At 36.9% G+C, this 15,624-nt stretch overlaps 1 protein-coding gene across 9 annotated transcripts in view; it reads right to left on the bottom strand.

The window, feature by feature from the left end:
- Positions 1-4,923: 4,923 nt before the first annotated feature.
- Positions 4,924-15,624, bottom strand: part of DIAPH2 (diaphanous related formin 2) — a 1,001,991-nt gene continuing 991,290 nt past the window's right edge. For all 9 annotated transcript variants that reach the window (XM_059156886.1, XM_059156884.1, XM_059156888.1 and 6 more), the window contains one exon: positions 4,924-11,414. Coding sequence is in view for 8 of the 9 variants with exons in the window: in XM_059156885.1 (XP_059012868.1) it covers positions 11,350-11,414 (65 nt within the window). In the remaining variant the exon portion in view is untranslated. The remainder of the gene's footprint in view (positions 11,415-15,624) is intronic.

The following is a 15,624-nucleotide window of genomic DNA, read 5'->3' as shown; positions in this document are numbered from 1 at the left end:
ATGAACAAATAAATACCTTGTTGTTGACATGGTTGTTGGGTCATAAAGCAAAAAGATAAGGGGATGCTATGATTAGGGGAAATAATGTCCCTGAAGAACCTTTTAGGTGCAAAGATTAACTACTATTTTTTTTTTCTTTTTGGTCCTTCTCTTTCAAGGAAACTTTGAAAGCAGTGGCACTTTTCAAAACCCTTAAAAACAGATTCACTCACTAATAGACTGCTGCAGCCTGGCAGATTTCTTGCCTAATACCAGGGAAGCCCGAGGAAGTCTGTAGATAGACTAGATGGGCTCCTTTGTAAGAAAAGAGAACTGTTGTCACAAAATGCTTAGGTATAATATACAGTCAGAAAGTCACCTACCTTTCCTGTTTTGGGTGGTTGATGAAATGTAGTGAGAACCAAGAAGGAGGGAAAGAGAAAGAGATAACCTGGAAATGGCAATTATGGGCTGGGTGTAGTGGCTGACTTTCTGATCCAAACCAGAAAAATCAGAGCTACTTCCTCTCACTTTATCTGCCAAGGGACCATTTAGGAAGTTGCTCTGCGCTGTATCACAATAAACTGGCAATCAAGAGTTTGAAGGTTTTTGCAAAATTTTCAGCTTCTATGTGACAGGGACATACACATATCTGCATGCTCGGGTGGTGGGAGGGAGGAGGAAGCAATAATTCTGTATTTTAGATTGTAAAATTTGTTGTATGGAGAAATACACAAGGTCCCACAACTTGAATTGTTGAAACACACAGTGAAGCCTAATGTGAAGGAAATAGTGTCAGTGGGTGAAGCCCTTTGCTACAAGGATGCTCATTAATCCCTTGACTCTAAAGTTCCTATGATCTGTTACTCCAGAACACATAGACAGGGTAGGTTCTTAGGCAGAGCAGAAAAGTAAACACTTACAAGGATATATTGCACTTTTAAAAAGTAAAATAATTGTAATAAAAAGCAGGCAGCATAATTGCCCTGACTACACCTTATGACATTGGATAATAATGAGGTTGGTACATTACAAATAATTTCCACATTTACAACTCTGCCTTGATATTTACACTTCTTAAATTGTTTAGGGAGGTGGTTCCTGGATGCTGGAGGCCCATGTATAAAACATATTAGCATAATTGGAGTATAGCCAAATTCCTCAGTGTACATTGCAGATACTTGTTAAAAGCTTGACCTTGGAGGAAAAACCTTCCTCCTTGTCTTCAATCAGTCATCAGCCCCTGAAAGCACTCCTCTGAAATCAACTTCTAGTCATCTGTAGTTAGGAGAGCTCATCCTCAATGCTGACCTTAGGCAGGCCCTCTCTTTCCAGGACAGTGATGAAGGCTATGTTCTCACCTGGATGAGGAAATTAGTTGTTATTTTCCATCACCCGTATCAAACATTCCTTTTCATTTGTTTAATTCACTGAGAGTTGACACTACACATTAGTTCATTGAACAATTGCTTTGTGTAAAGGCCCAGAGATGAATGAGATGGTTGTTGTCTTCAGGAAACATACTTTAGTCAAGGACACAGACAACTAACTTCAGTAAAAGGCAGAATGAAATAAAGGAGTATGAGATAATAGGAGTATGAGAAAATTGCTGTGGGAGCATAGATAACACAATTTATTTTAATGTGAGAAGGAGATTTAAGGAAGTTATGTTTATCATTGGCAAGCTCCAGTGAAAAATCCATTGCAGCATGGCTGGAGGGATTGTGAAGCAGTTTCAACATTACATTTGAGTCTGCTCCTGATAATTTTGAAGCCCATACTAGTTTTAGAATTAAGAGGAACAAAAATTTTTGAAGAGGGTCAATGGAGGCAGTTTAGGAAGCAATCTCTAATGGTATAAAACATTCTATAAAATGGTTCAGCGGTGACCAACTTCTGTGCCTGACTGGGTATTAGGGGAGAGGGACTAATACAAGATGCTTTTGGTGTTTCTAGCCTTAAAGACTGGGATGATATAGTACACATAAGGAAAAGGGCAATCTAGATGGAAGGATCAGTTTGCTAGAGAACATACTTGGTTGGGACCATACTGAGTTTATTGTGTGAGATATCATTTATAGACTGGAGATGGTTCAGGGATTCAGAAGGAATTGCAGAGTCATCTGCTTATAGGAATTTGTCAAAGCCATGGAAATGGTAATTTGACCCTGGTAGTTGGGAGAATACAAATGAATACTGGAGATATTGCCTTTATTTAGTTGAAGACAATTGCCAATACAGAGAACTGAGAAGGAAAAAAAAAAGAGGACTGAGAAATTTTCTGAGTGGTAGGAAGCAATAGGACTAGATGTTCATTGTAGAAAAGTGGGAGAATTTAAGTAGGATGAGGATTAAGAGGAATTTATACTTGATAACTAGGTAGTTGTTGATAATCTTGAAGAAGAGAGATTCATGGGAAGGTTGCTATTTTTCTTTGATAGGATTCTTGAGGATGCTCGTAGACTGGAAAGGAGATAATGGAATAATGGACACAAAAAGTGAAAGTCTTTTTGAAAATGGTACCACACACTTTAAGATCACAGCAAGTCAGCTTTTTATCCCAGATGCTCTGGAGTTGAAGGTTATTGATATCTAACAAATGTTATGATTGTTATCATTATACTGAATTCTGCTGAGGGACCTTATCCAGGACCCCTTTCATTTCCTTTTCCTTCTTCCCCCAAGCACGGCCATTAAGTGCTACCAGTTGTTTAGTCAGGATAAATACTCCCCTACTTGATTTTTGTCAGGAAGTCTAGGTCACCGCGCTACTATGCCAAGGGTTTCCAAAAACTATTCAAAGTGAAAATGCATAGTATTTGGGTATTTTAATTCTTATTGCGGTATTTGAGGTTTTGTAGGACAACAGAAGGACAATAACACAAGGTATTTGCCAGGGGCTAGGGGCAGGAATAAGAGAGAGCAGATTGATAAAACAGGTTCCCTTTCCAAACAAAAGAACAAAAGAATATTAGCTAAAATAAAGTCATTCAGTGTTCCCTGTACCTAGCAATTGAATGTATTGAGAAGGGAAGCCTTATGGTTCTTTGACTAGAAGGGTATTTAGTATAAAGGGGATAGATTTGCACATGGTTTGGAAGTTTGAGATACTCCTGGGAAAATAGTATAAAACAGGAGAATTTGCTGTTCTTTTAGAGAGTAGTAACTGTTCCAGAACTACTTAAACATATGGTTTAAAATATTAACCAGACACTTGAGAAGTTCTAGCTATGAACTAATTAAATCTTTTTCTATAAATTATACTTCATCTAAATGCCTTTTTCCTGTATGAGTCCAGAACTGAATGAGTACATTTTAAGTCCATTCAATCTTTGTCAGTTTGTTTCTTTGAACAGCCATTCAGTGCTTTTCAGTATTATTAAAAAGAAAAGAAAAAAAAAATAGGAAAGGGAAAAAGGGAAAAGAAGGGAAAAAGAACACAACATTGGAGAGCCTACCTTTGCCCTTCTTACCATAATCATTGTATCACTGAGTAAGTTCTTTTTCAGATTCATGTTTTCCTGACTGTTCTGTCTTTATGACTTGATGCTATTTGTATATAGGCTTTTCTAAACCATTCAACAGTACAGATAATGGGACTGTACCAAGTGTCAGAGCAGCAGCTGTGCATATCCATGGTATCATTGCAAAGACAAGCTCTCCTTGTGTTCAATTTTTTGGTTGAAAGCAGCCCATCAATCACTCAGGTCCAAAACAGTGTCAGGTTTGTACCCTTCCTTTCCTCATACCCTCAACATCTAATCAATTGCCAGTTCTTTAGATACCTCTTGGATCTGTCCTACTGATACTATCCTAGTTTAGGCCCTCACTATTTACTAAAAGTATTTCAATAGCCTCCAACAAAGTTGGCCTTCTGTGATCTCTCCCTCTACTCTAGGCTTCCAGCATCTTCTAAAGTGCTCCATTATCATTGTTTTCCTCAAAATCCCTCAGTATTTCCCTACCATTTATAGAACAAAGCCCCAAATACACAACCACTGGAGCCTTGCATGGACCTTACACTCTAGTCAAGCTGAATTATTTGATATTCCCTGCATATGCTTAATGGAATTTATACTTCTGCCTATGCCTTCCCTTCCTCCTCAAAAATCCTCAAAAAAGAAAAAAAAAAAAAACCCTAAGCTTCATAAGAATAGGGATCATATCTATTTGATTCATTATTATGTTCTCAGAGTCTAGCACTTTGGTTAATACATGGTAGGTACTCATTAAAAACTGTATAAATAAAAGCTTCGTGTATCCAAATCTACTATATGTTTATAATAAAAAATTAAATAAAAAAAATTTAAATTTCACTTCAAATACCACTGTGCCAAAAAAAGTCTATACTGATATCTGCTTCCCACATCAATACCTATGCTTCTCTCTAACACTAAGTGATCTGTTTTTTCCTTAACTCCCATAGGCCTTTTCTATACCATTCTTATGACATTGTTCACTTTCTTTCTACCTTGGCAATTCTTTTTGTACGTGTCTCATCTCCCACTAGACTGAGACTCCTGAAGGCAAGAGCTATGTTTAATTCATAATTGTGCCCTAAAAAGCAATGTTCATTGAATGGGTACTCAATTAGAATAGCCACACTGGAGGCTTTAGAAAATTAGAGAAGTTAAGGGTTTATTATTATTTCTAATAATATGATAAGAGCTTTAGTGCTTTGCTCATAAACATCAAAAGGTGAAAATATTGTCTGGACCTCAATTAACCAAAACAGGTGAACACATTGGCTGAACCTCTATTAGTCAAGATATATGGTTACCATGGCTTGAGATTGAATTCTGGCTAATCTCTAAAAACTAGAAAGTCATGATTCACATAACTCATGAATTTCCAAGTTGTTTTCTCCTACAATGCATAGTAACTATAATAATATTTTATTTGGGACTCCAGACACCTAAATAAATTCAGACTTTTAATGGGATCTTCGGATATACATTTCCTTTTATTATAAATCAAAGCTATACACCATGTTACATGAATTACATACATATCAATTTCCAGATTTCCACTTTCCTTTGAGTTCTTGGCATTAAACTCAAATTCCCCTAGTTGTAGATACTAAGGTTTTCAGACTCACTACTAAGGAATTTGCCTCTGGGGGGAGAAAAAAAAGCTGAAGTACCTGATTCCCAGAGCAGCCCAAAATTCTAAGGGAAACAATGGTCTCATCAGGTACTTTGGATCATATCATTTATAGATCTGGTTATTACCTTATCTAACCCTCCACCTTCAAGTCAACCCACTCATGATGAAAGATTCTTTTGAAAGCCTTCCAGAGAATAATTATATACAATGCTTTATTACTTATTCCAGATTTTTACCTCTCTGAGCATTTGAAGTCCATTTGCTTTCATTCTATAATCGAGACCAAAAAAACAAACAACAAAAAACCCCACCCAAACCAAAACCCCAAAACCAACAACCCTTCTTCTGTATAGTTTCCCTGGAAGATATGAATCACCCTTCTGACTTTTCTGGACTTTTAAGTTGTGCAAACATTTCTACACTACACTGGTAAGAAGTGCTAAAGAATACTTTAAAAAAAAAATCTTATGATTCCCACAGGTATGTACATCTGAATATATCCCATGATTTCCCCCTGATCAGGTCTTTAAAGAAACACTCTTGTAGGGGCACCTGGATGGCTCAGTTGGTTAAGTATCTGACTGTGACTCGGGTTGTGGTCCCGGGATCCTGAGACTGGGTCATGGGTCAGGCTCCCTCTTCAGCAGGGAGTCTGCTTCTCCCTCTCCCTGTGCCCCTCCCCCCTGCTCATGCTCTCTCTCTCAAATAAATAAAATCTTTAACAAAAAAAACAACACGAACACTCTTGTACTTCTGTACAGTTGAAGTTTCTCCTTCTAAGATGTTCTTACATCCTGTCTTTATACTTCAATTTATGCCTTTCACTCATCCTTAATATTATCATAGGCAGACAACATTTAATGTATTATCTTAACTTTATTTAATAAGTAAGTATGCATTATATAAAGGTTGCAAGTCATTCTTGGCCCTGTGAAGAGGCAGGTAGCTAATCTGAAGCAAAATGATAGCATGAATCCAAAGTTATGTTGCTACTGAAATACTTCTTCTGGGTGTCTTGTATGGGTACAGTCTCCCTCAATACCCATTCAAAGCAGGCTTTGCTGTCACCTCTCCCTTCAGCTGAGGGATTCACAATATCTAAAGTCAGTTTGTAAGGAATCCTTCTGTATCAGAGGTAGTTTTATGCCTGCATTATAAATTATAGAAGACATTTGGTCAAAGACTCCATAAAAGGGGCAGAAGGGAAATACCAGAGCTCAGAGTTGGAACCAATTATTTTTTTAAGCTAAGCATTGGCCATAGTAGCAAAAGTATCAACCAAATTTTGGAATAGCCTGCTCAGCTATTTAACATCAAAGCATGCAGTAGCCTATACAAATGATAGCTTCTAGAGGAAACCTTGAGTTTGGCTTAAGCACCAAGAACATTTTAAGAAGTGCAAAGTACATTTATGTGCAATGGCTAGTGTAGTGAGCTAAATGATGGCTTCCCCCAAATATGCCCATGTTCTAATTCCTGGGACCTGTTATGTTACGTTATCTGGAAAAAGGGTCTTCACAGATGTGATTCAGTTAAGAACACTGAGATGAGATTTTTAATGTATAAACCAAGTGGGTCCCAAATGCCACAAGTGTTCTTATAAGAGAGAGGTAGAGGTAGATTAGATATACAGAAGGAAAAGTAATGTGAAAACAGAACAGAGAGAGATTTGGTCACAGCTAAGGAAAGAATGACAGTCACAAGAAACTGGAAGAGAATAGGACCAGATTTTCTTCTGGAGCTTCCAAAGGGAGTACAGACCTGCCAAGACCCCAATTTAGGGCTTTTGCCCCCCCCCCCCCCAAAGAGTAAGAGAATACATTTCTGTTGTGTTAATTTATCATGTTTTGTGTATTGTTACAGCAGCCACAGGAACCCAAAACAGATTTTGGTAACAGGAAGTAAGGTACTCCTATAATGAATAACGAAAAATGTGGAAGTAGCTTTGGACTGGATAATGGATAGATGCTGGAAGAATTGTGATGCATTTGATAGAAAAATATATACTGCTGTTAGAAATATGAATGTTAAAGTTACTTTTGGTGAGCTCAGAAGGAACTGAGGAACATTTTATTGGAAACTAGAGGGAAGTTGATCCATGTTATATAGTGGCAAAGAGCTTATCTAAATTGTTTCCAACAGTTGTATGGAAAGTAGAATTTGTTAGTGATGAACTTGGATATTGAGCTGAGATTTCCAAACCAAGTGCTGGAGGTAGGGCCCATTTTCTTCTTGAGCTTATAGTAAAATACAAGGGGAATGAGGTAAATCAAGGTAATAATTGTTAAGCAGAAAGGAACCAGAACTTGATAATTCAGAAATTTTGAGCCTACTCAGATGCAAAAGATGCTAAAATTAGCTGATGCGCTATTAGGATAGTGTGCTCTAGCGATAAAGACAACTTCTGGCTAGTGTTGAAGAGATTAGGCATTGACTCATGGATCCACTGAACCATGTCAACAGAAGCCAAGAATAGAGATGGCATTATCCAGCAAAGATCTGTGAGGACTCTTTTTTTTTTTTTAAATTAATTTATTTTCAGCATAACAGTATTCATTGTTTTTGCACCACATGCAGTGCTCCATGCAATCCGTGCCCTCTCTAATACCCACCACCTGGTTCCCCCAACCTCCCACCCCCCGCCGCTTCAAACCCCTCAGATTGTTTTTCAGAGTCCATAGTCTTTCATGGCTCACCTCCCCTTCCAATTTCCCCCAACTCCCTTCTCTTCCCTAACTCCCCTTGTCCTCCATGCTATTTGTTATACTCCACAAATAAGTGAAACCATATGATAATTGACTCTCTCTGCTTGACTTATTGATCTGTGAGGACAGTTATCTCAATACTGAATCAATCTGACATATATGGGAGGCCCACAAAGTTTTTGAGAAACAGTTTTAGCCTGGCCTGAAAAGGACCGAGACAGGACAAAATGAGAGATTGTCAGACTACCAAAGTTTTATAGGCAAGAAAGAGGATGATAAAGCTGCAAACATGAGCCACCCTTCAGTATAAAAGGTCATTCTCAGAGCAGAACTTCAAGTACAGAGGTAGAGGCCCAAGCAGGGGAGCAGAGGCAGAAGTGCAAACCATGGGCACAGAGACATGATCCATGGGCCAAGAGGCCATAACTGCAGACCTACAGGATAGAGTCCTGAAACAAGGAGGATTGTCATGCCAAGAAACCAAAGGGGACTTTGCCTGGTGAAATTTTGAAGGTCATCAGACCATGTTACTTCTTTCTACTTTCCATTTTCCCTGTTTTCAATCAGGAATGTATATAACTATTGCCCTGTGCCTGTTCCACCATTGTATTCTGGAAGCAGATACCTCATTTTGCTTCATTTATTCACATCTGGAGAGGAATTTTGCCCCAGGATTTTCATCTGTACCTGATTTAGATGATCTAGATGATGAAATTTGGGACAATTGAACTGATGATGTTCGGGTGAAATTTTAGATTTACAGTTGATGCTATAATGGGTTGAGACTTTGGGGAATGTTAAGATGGGGTGAATATATTTTGCACATGGGACAGATACAAATTTTGGGGGCCAGAGGGCAGACTGTACTGGGCTGCAGAGGTGCCTCCAAAAAGGTATGTCCACATCCTAACTCTCAGAACCTGTGAACCTTAACAGGAATAAAGATCTTAAAAGAGAGGCATTGGAAGATTAGATACACAGAGGAGAGAGTGATGTCAAGATGGAGCAGAGACAGATGTAGCCATCATCCAATGAAGGCCAGTAGTCACTACATGTGGGAATAGGCAAGGAAAGATTTTCCTCTAGAGACTTTGGAGGGAGCAAACCCTTCATTTTGGACATTTTGCCACAGGGACCATAACAGAATACATTTCTGATGTGTTAAGCCACCACGTTTGTGGTACTTTGTTACAGCACCCAAAGGAGATGAATGCAATTAATAAACATTTTAAGGACTTTGTATTTTTAAAAATAATTCTGAAGGAAATCTGCATAAATTGGTGCTTCTCACTGTGGCAGTAAAAAACCTAACAAAAGATTTCAGTATAATTTGGTTCTATACTAAAAATGTTACTATGTACTTTTTTGGTGATAATTTTCAGTCTCAAACAAAACTGCAAATGGCTAAAGCAGGACTATTATAACTCTGGGAAGCAAATCCTTTAACTCAATTATTGGAATTTCATGAAAGACCCTGAAAGGTTCCCTACTGTTGTGAAAACATTGTGGGATTTGTCCAAATACAAATATATAATTTAGCAATAATAGTATTTCATTCTTTTCACAAACTAAAAAAATAAGGCAAGTTCACATGTTGAAGAGGTGATACACATCAATATTTCTTTCCTGACCATCTTTTTTTTTTTCCTGACCATCTTGATAATATGGCATGGCAAATGTCCCTAAATTTTAGTCAGGATTGATATTTCAAAATATCACTTTCCTACAGCCTGAAAGGCTACTAAAGGACTTAGGCCATACCATGAAAATTTCAGAAAACATTATGTTAAGTCAAAAATACACACATTAATTACTTACATAAATTTGTATATCTTTGTTGTTAAGAAAAAGTGTATGAAATTATTATGTCCCTCAAACTTGTTTGTATATGCCTATGTGTATCTTAAGATAGGATAAAACTGTAAAATCTCAGATACTGTTATTTTTGATCTCTATTTTAGCAGCTTCAGAGATTTTTCAAATATCATGCCCAAGTAAGAACGCACTGGAGGAAAAGGTAGCACTTTGAATCATTATGCAACTATTTAAAGGAGACTGAATCACTGGTCACTTGTTTACATTATTTCAGATGGTGACTTGCCAAGCCAGTCATTTGTTCTTTCTGAATATCTATAATGTGCTTTGGAGAAGTAGAAATAGGATCTTCTATATAAGAAATATACATAAGAAATTTTTTACAGTAATGACAATCATCTGCATGGGTTAGTTTTAAGATTACACTCCAGAGAATTTATACCACATTATTTCAATGCATATTTTAAAGTAATAGACAAGTAAGTTAACTTCTATGCCTTCATCTATTTAAGAAAAATGTAGGGTTGTTTTAGCAGCATCATTTTAATTTGTTAATGTAAGGTAAGTAAGTATGATGATGATTGAGAAATTCACTTAGTTACTGGGATGTGGAATTACTGTAGCAGGAGATATAAACATATACTTATATACACATACATACATATAATTTTTTTCTTCTTCAGACCACCACAGTAGAATTGGAAAGGGGAATAGAAAGGGAGATAAAACAGTTGACCTTCAGACGGTTTCCTGCTGCCTGCAGAGAGAAATCTTTTTCCTCTCAGGTCTTTTAGAAACTCTATTCCCTGCTTTCATGGGGGTCATGAGAGAAAGAAGCAATAGAAGAAATAACCACAGAGAACAGGAATCAATATTTACCTTTTAAAAAATCTTAATAAAGGTAACAGAATATTCAGGTTCATCCCAGAATAAACATTGAAATGTGAGGTTTTTCTCAAAAAAATAGTCATATGGTATTTGTATAAAGTAGATATATGTGTGTAATTAGAAAATACCTCTTTAAATAAAGTTTAAGTCACTTTCTCTAACTGCTTCTGTTAAACTCTGGTTTATTTTTAACAAAGATAAGTGCCTACAACATCATACTGAAACTCTAGATTAATGATAAGTTTAATTATAATTAATTAATTAATTAATGATAAGTTTAATTCGCCAAAGCAGACGAATTCATCAGCTTTCACTTGAGTAAGATTCTAAATAAATTCATAGGGTTGAAGCAGTACTTTTTTTTAGCTTCCAAAATGGCTTGTCTTACAGAGTACCTCTCCAAATCATTAATACAGACATTTTCATTGGCCTTTTCTTTTTCTATGTCACAGGAATCAGAAGCATACATTGAATAATTCTTTCTATTACTTTTTTTTGGGGGGGGTGACCTGTAAATTTGATTAACATTGTAATTTTTTGACAGACTGAATGTTTTTGAATTTCATATACATTTCATTATTATCATCAGGTCACACACAGTAACAAATAATACACATCTTTACACTAAAATGGAACACGTTTTATAACCCTTGTAACTGTGTTTGTATTAGTATAATTGTGAGAGGCATCTTGCAATAGCTTTACAAATACAAATACATGCCATTTCACCCAGCTTAGCTTGATCCTTGAATTAATGCATTAATTTATTCTCTATCCCTTGAGTGGATATTTTGTTCTTCTCAAAATGTATGAATTTTGTTTACTTAAATATTTTCATATTCTTTGGCATCAGGATTCACTTAGATGAGACAGCTCCATTGTGGCGAGAGCGTGATCTTTCCAAAGGTACTCGTCTGTTATCTGTAAGACAAAAAGAACCAAAAACACGTGAGCTTTAGATCTTGGCTATTATACAATATTGGGTCAAGAGAGGTTTTCAATAGTCCTGAAAATCACTTCACATGAATATGTAAATAAGTAACAAGGAGCCCAGATCCAAGGAGTTCATGCTACAGTTCCCAGGCTGAGTTCAAGAGTCCTGCAATCAGCATTAAATAACTTTCCTTGGTAAGTGAAATCAGAGTGATGAAAGAAATGGAAGAATTCTCTCAAGTACAGTCCCCTCAGAAATTGCAGGTGACAACAAAATTCCTTGGTAAAGATGTCAAATTGAAAGGATCTCTGTACAGTGCTTTTTGTTGGAAAGCACTTCAATTTTCAATTCCCCATGAGTTTTCCTTTTTTTTATCCCCATGAGTTTTCAATCTGTATATGGGCTACCTCTGGAGGAAACCAGGAAGGCAGAGCAGAAAAGAATTTTTATTGTTTAACGGTGATGGCAATATGTTCCAATCAAACCAGCTACTGAATCTTTGCCTGACTGTATGATGTAAACATATCCAATACACTATACAAGTCATTATGGGAATGAGTAATGAATAGGTCCTATTCCCCTCACCCATCCCAGGAAGAATAAGCACTGTAGAGATAACTGTTGGGGCAAAGCTTAGAAAGCAAAGTTTAAAAGCATTGATAGTTGCTCAACATAGTTTTAGCGTTAACAGAAAAAAGGTTTACAGCTCTGCATTGTGATGATCACTACTATGGTATTATCACCTCTGTTTTATGTTCAGCTTAAACACAACTGATATGGGTGAAAACCCTTTATGACAAAAGCATAATATACTTAGATTCTCTATTTGAAATAAGACTAGGTCCCTGGAAATAATGACAATCACCAGCAGTTACATAAATGCTAACACTTTACACTTGTTAATTTGCTAATTCACTCAACATCCCTGGGAGGTTAAGTCTATTTCATTCTACCCTATTATTTCTGCTTTAGTGATGTAGGTCACAGCAAACCATTAGGATGATAGGGGATTATAATGCAAAGTTAATGCCTAAATATCAAGACTGCTTTGTTCAGAGGTAGATGATAGGGCCTCCGAAGCAACTAACCACATCCTCCTTGAAATAATGATGCCCAAAGAACACATCTTGCCTGTCACATTGGGAGGATGGACCATAAGAAGTGGTGACGATTGCTGTGGTCCATTTCTGCTCTGTGCTAGTGTCTCTGGACTGATTCCTGGCAGTATGTTGTTAGTACACAGAAAAAAAAACTAACTAGCTTCTATGATCTTGGCCTTGTTAATACCACATATGACTGCATTAAGCCAACCAGCCATAAGCTTAAAGTGCCTTATAAATGCAATAATATCACTGGGAGATGAGAAAGAAAGGCGTTTTCTCTATTCAGAGATATATCTGAGTGAAGGATTATTTAGATATTCATTTAAAGATACCATTTTAAAAAGTCAATATTTAGTTTGTGATACAGATTATAATTTCAGCAAAAAATACTAAGGTAACACTCCTAAATAAAGAGCTTATTTCTTAGATGTCACGAGTTTGCATACAGATTGGTTTGGGACTTCTTAGAAAACATTTAAAATAAAATTATAATATCATTACCAGTGTTTTGCTAGTATTTAAACATTCAGTGTTAAAAGCCATCAGATATAAGAATGACAGTCCATTCTCAGAGGACTGTCCATCTCAAAAAAGCTCATGGCTTGGTGGTCCTGCACACTAAGGTCAATAGGAATTGCACTCAGGAATGCCACTGCCTTCCCGTACCATCACTCACAGCCCACTAGTTTTAAGACAAATACTGTATTAAAAAAACCCAGACTCAGAGCATTAAATGATGTGGTATCAGGACTCACTTATAAAACTTCAGGTGAAAATGAACTCAGGAAAGGACAGTGAAGCTTTTGGAATGCACGATAAGCACTGGTTCAGGGCCCAAATCTAGCTCTTGGCATGCACAAGAGAGAATTATTCTATATTTCCTCCCTCTCTCCCTTCTCTCAAACTGTCTCTCTTTCTTTATGTATTTTTGGTACTAAACTGATCCCTATGTTAATGAGATAATTATAAGAGGAAGCAATTCTGAAAAGGTTACCACGTATTTTTGAAATGTCCATGTACAACCTTATTTATGGGAAAAAAAAGTGCCATTAGAAACAATGGCAACAATTTTGTGATTGTTGGATTTTGTGATCAAATTACAACTTTCTGCATTTATATTAAAACTATTTTAGATGAAAAATATACTCTACTCTAGATTTGTATGGATCAGGCAGAAAGTATAATTTAAAAGATAACATGTTTATAAATATAAATATGTATTCATCTTTTTTCACATTCTCAATCGCTTGCAATCTAAAGATGAAAACTTTTCATGCTCAAATTCATGTCTTGTTTGAGGCAAGGACTGAGAATCAGTCAATTTTTTGAAATAAAAATTATGTAATTATAGTATTAAATACTAATGGGTGAAAATCTGGCATGCCCCTCATGAGGTAAGGGCACATAGTTGATGGCAAATTTATGAGAAAGCAAATGTTATATATTATTGCTGTCAGAGACGATAAAGTAATTTGGGTGATTTGAGAGTGACTGTTATTTCCTATTTGGAGATGTAGATGGAGGAAGTGAGTGCCCATGTGACGATTTGAGAGTTATGAGAGACCAAGACTGGCCCCAATTCGCTTTTTTTTAAAAAAAGATTTTGTTTATTTGAGAGAGAGAGATAGAGAGCACACATGTAAGAGAGAGTGCACAAGAGGGGGAACAAGCTGGGGTGGAAGGGTATATGCTGGGCAGAGGGAGAGGTTGAGAAGCAGGCTCCCCACTAAGCCAGGAACCTGATGTGGAACTCAATTCCAGGACCTTAGGATCATGACCTGAGCCAAAGGCAGATGCTTAACTGACTGAGCCATCCAGGTGCCCCTAAATTCACTTTTAGGGCATTCACAGTATTCACTGGTATTCACAGGCATGTAGATGTATCAATGTTAACCTAAGATAATGCACTTTACCCTCCAGCAGGTAACATATAATAACATATTATTCTCCCAACACTACTGATACTAGAATAGTTCAGATGGCAAAAATAGGGGCCTCGCCTCCAAAAAGTCAATAGTTTAAAACATATGTACTCACCTGAGATGATGTGGAGGGCTCTGTTAACAAATAGTGGCTTCCCTTTCCAATTTGACTGTGGTCTTTTTGGAGACCAAAGAAAGGAAGAAGCGGGGAGACATCTATGTTTGTATGCTTATAGATGTTGTACAATGAGATATAGGAAAACATTTTATTAGAGGATTGGGTCTTTCTGTGTTTTCATTTTCGTGATGTATGAGGTAACTTATGATAGTAAGAAAGCCTACAGTGTCTAATATATCCTCATGATCTAAGAATTCATTAAGAAATTCTATTGTTTGTGGGGCGCCTGAGTGGCTCAGTTGGTTAAGCATCTGCCTTTGGCTCAGGTCATGACCCCAGTGTCCTGGGACCGAGCCCCACATCGGGCTCCTTACTTGGTGGGGAGCCTGCTTCTCCCTCTCCCTCTGCCTACTACTCCCCCTGCTTGTGCTCTCCCTCTTTCTGTCAAATAAACAAAATCTTTAAAAAAGAAAAAAAAGAAATTCTATTGTTTTTAAAAAACAATTAATGCAGCAGTAAAGCCTGAGATGTCAGTCCCAAGATGTACCTTCCAAATCCACCAGAGTTGGGTATTCTTTTTGATCATCAAAGGCTTGTCTCTGAGAATGTCTTGGTCATAATGTGAAGCTGGAGAGGGCCACAGTTATATAAAAATGTGCATTCTGTGGAGGAGGTGTGACCAAGACTAAAACAATATTCCAATCTGCCACAAAAAGAGAATATGAATACATGGCCCAGGTTTAACATGCTTCCGCACATTCTGAGTATCAGGTTAACCAGTTCAAACCAATGTCAGTTTCTCTACTGTCAGCAATAATCTTTATTCTTTTTCTGAATATAAATTGATTTGACAGTCATCTCAGAATTTTCCCTACTGAGGCCTACAGTAGTAAATGGATTAAACCCATTATTGTATTGATCTAAAATTCATTCATGCAATCATTTACTTAGCAACTATGTACAAAACACATCATCCAAGAAATACCTGAATGTTCCAAAGTCTCAGACCAATAGCTAAAATTACATCACTAATTTCCTTCTTATCAAAAACTTT

Source organism: Mustela lutreola, chromosome X, assembly GCF_030435805.1.
Source record: "Mustela lutreola isolate mMusLut2 chromosome X, mMusLut2.pri, whole genome shotgun sequence".
NCBI classification, from domain to species: Eukaryota; Metazoa; Chordata; class Mammalia; order Carnivora; family Mustelidae; genus Mustela; species Mustela lutreola.
Note: the sequence above shows the minus strand (reverse complement) of the source record. Positions and strands in the feature narration are given on the sequence as shown.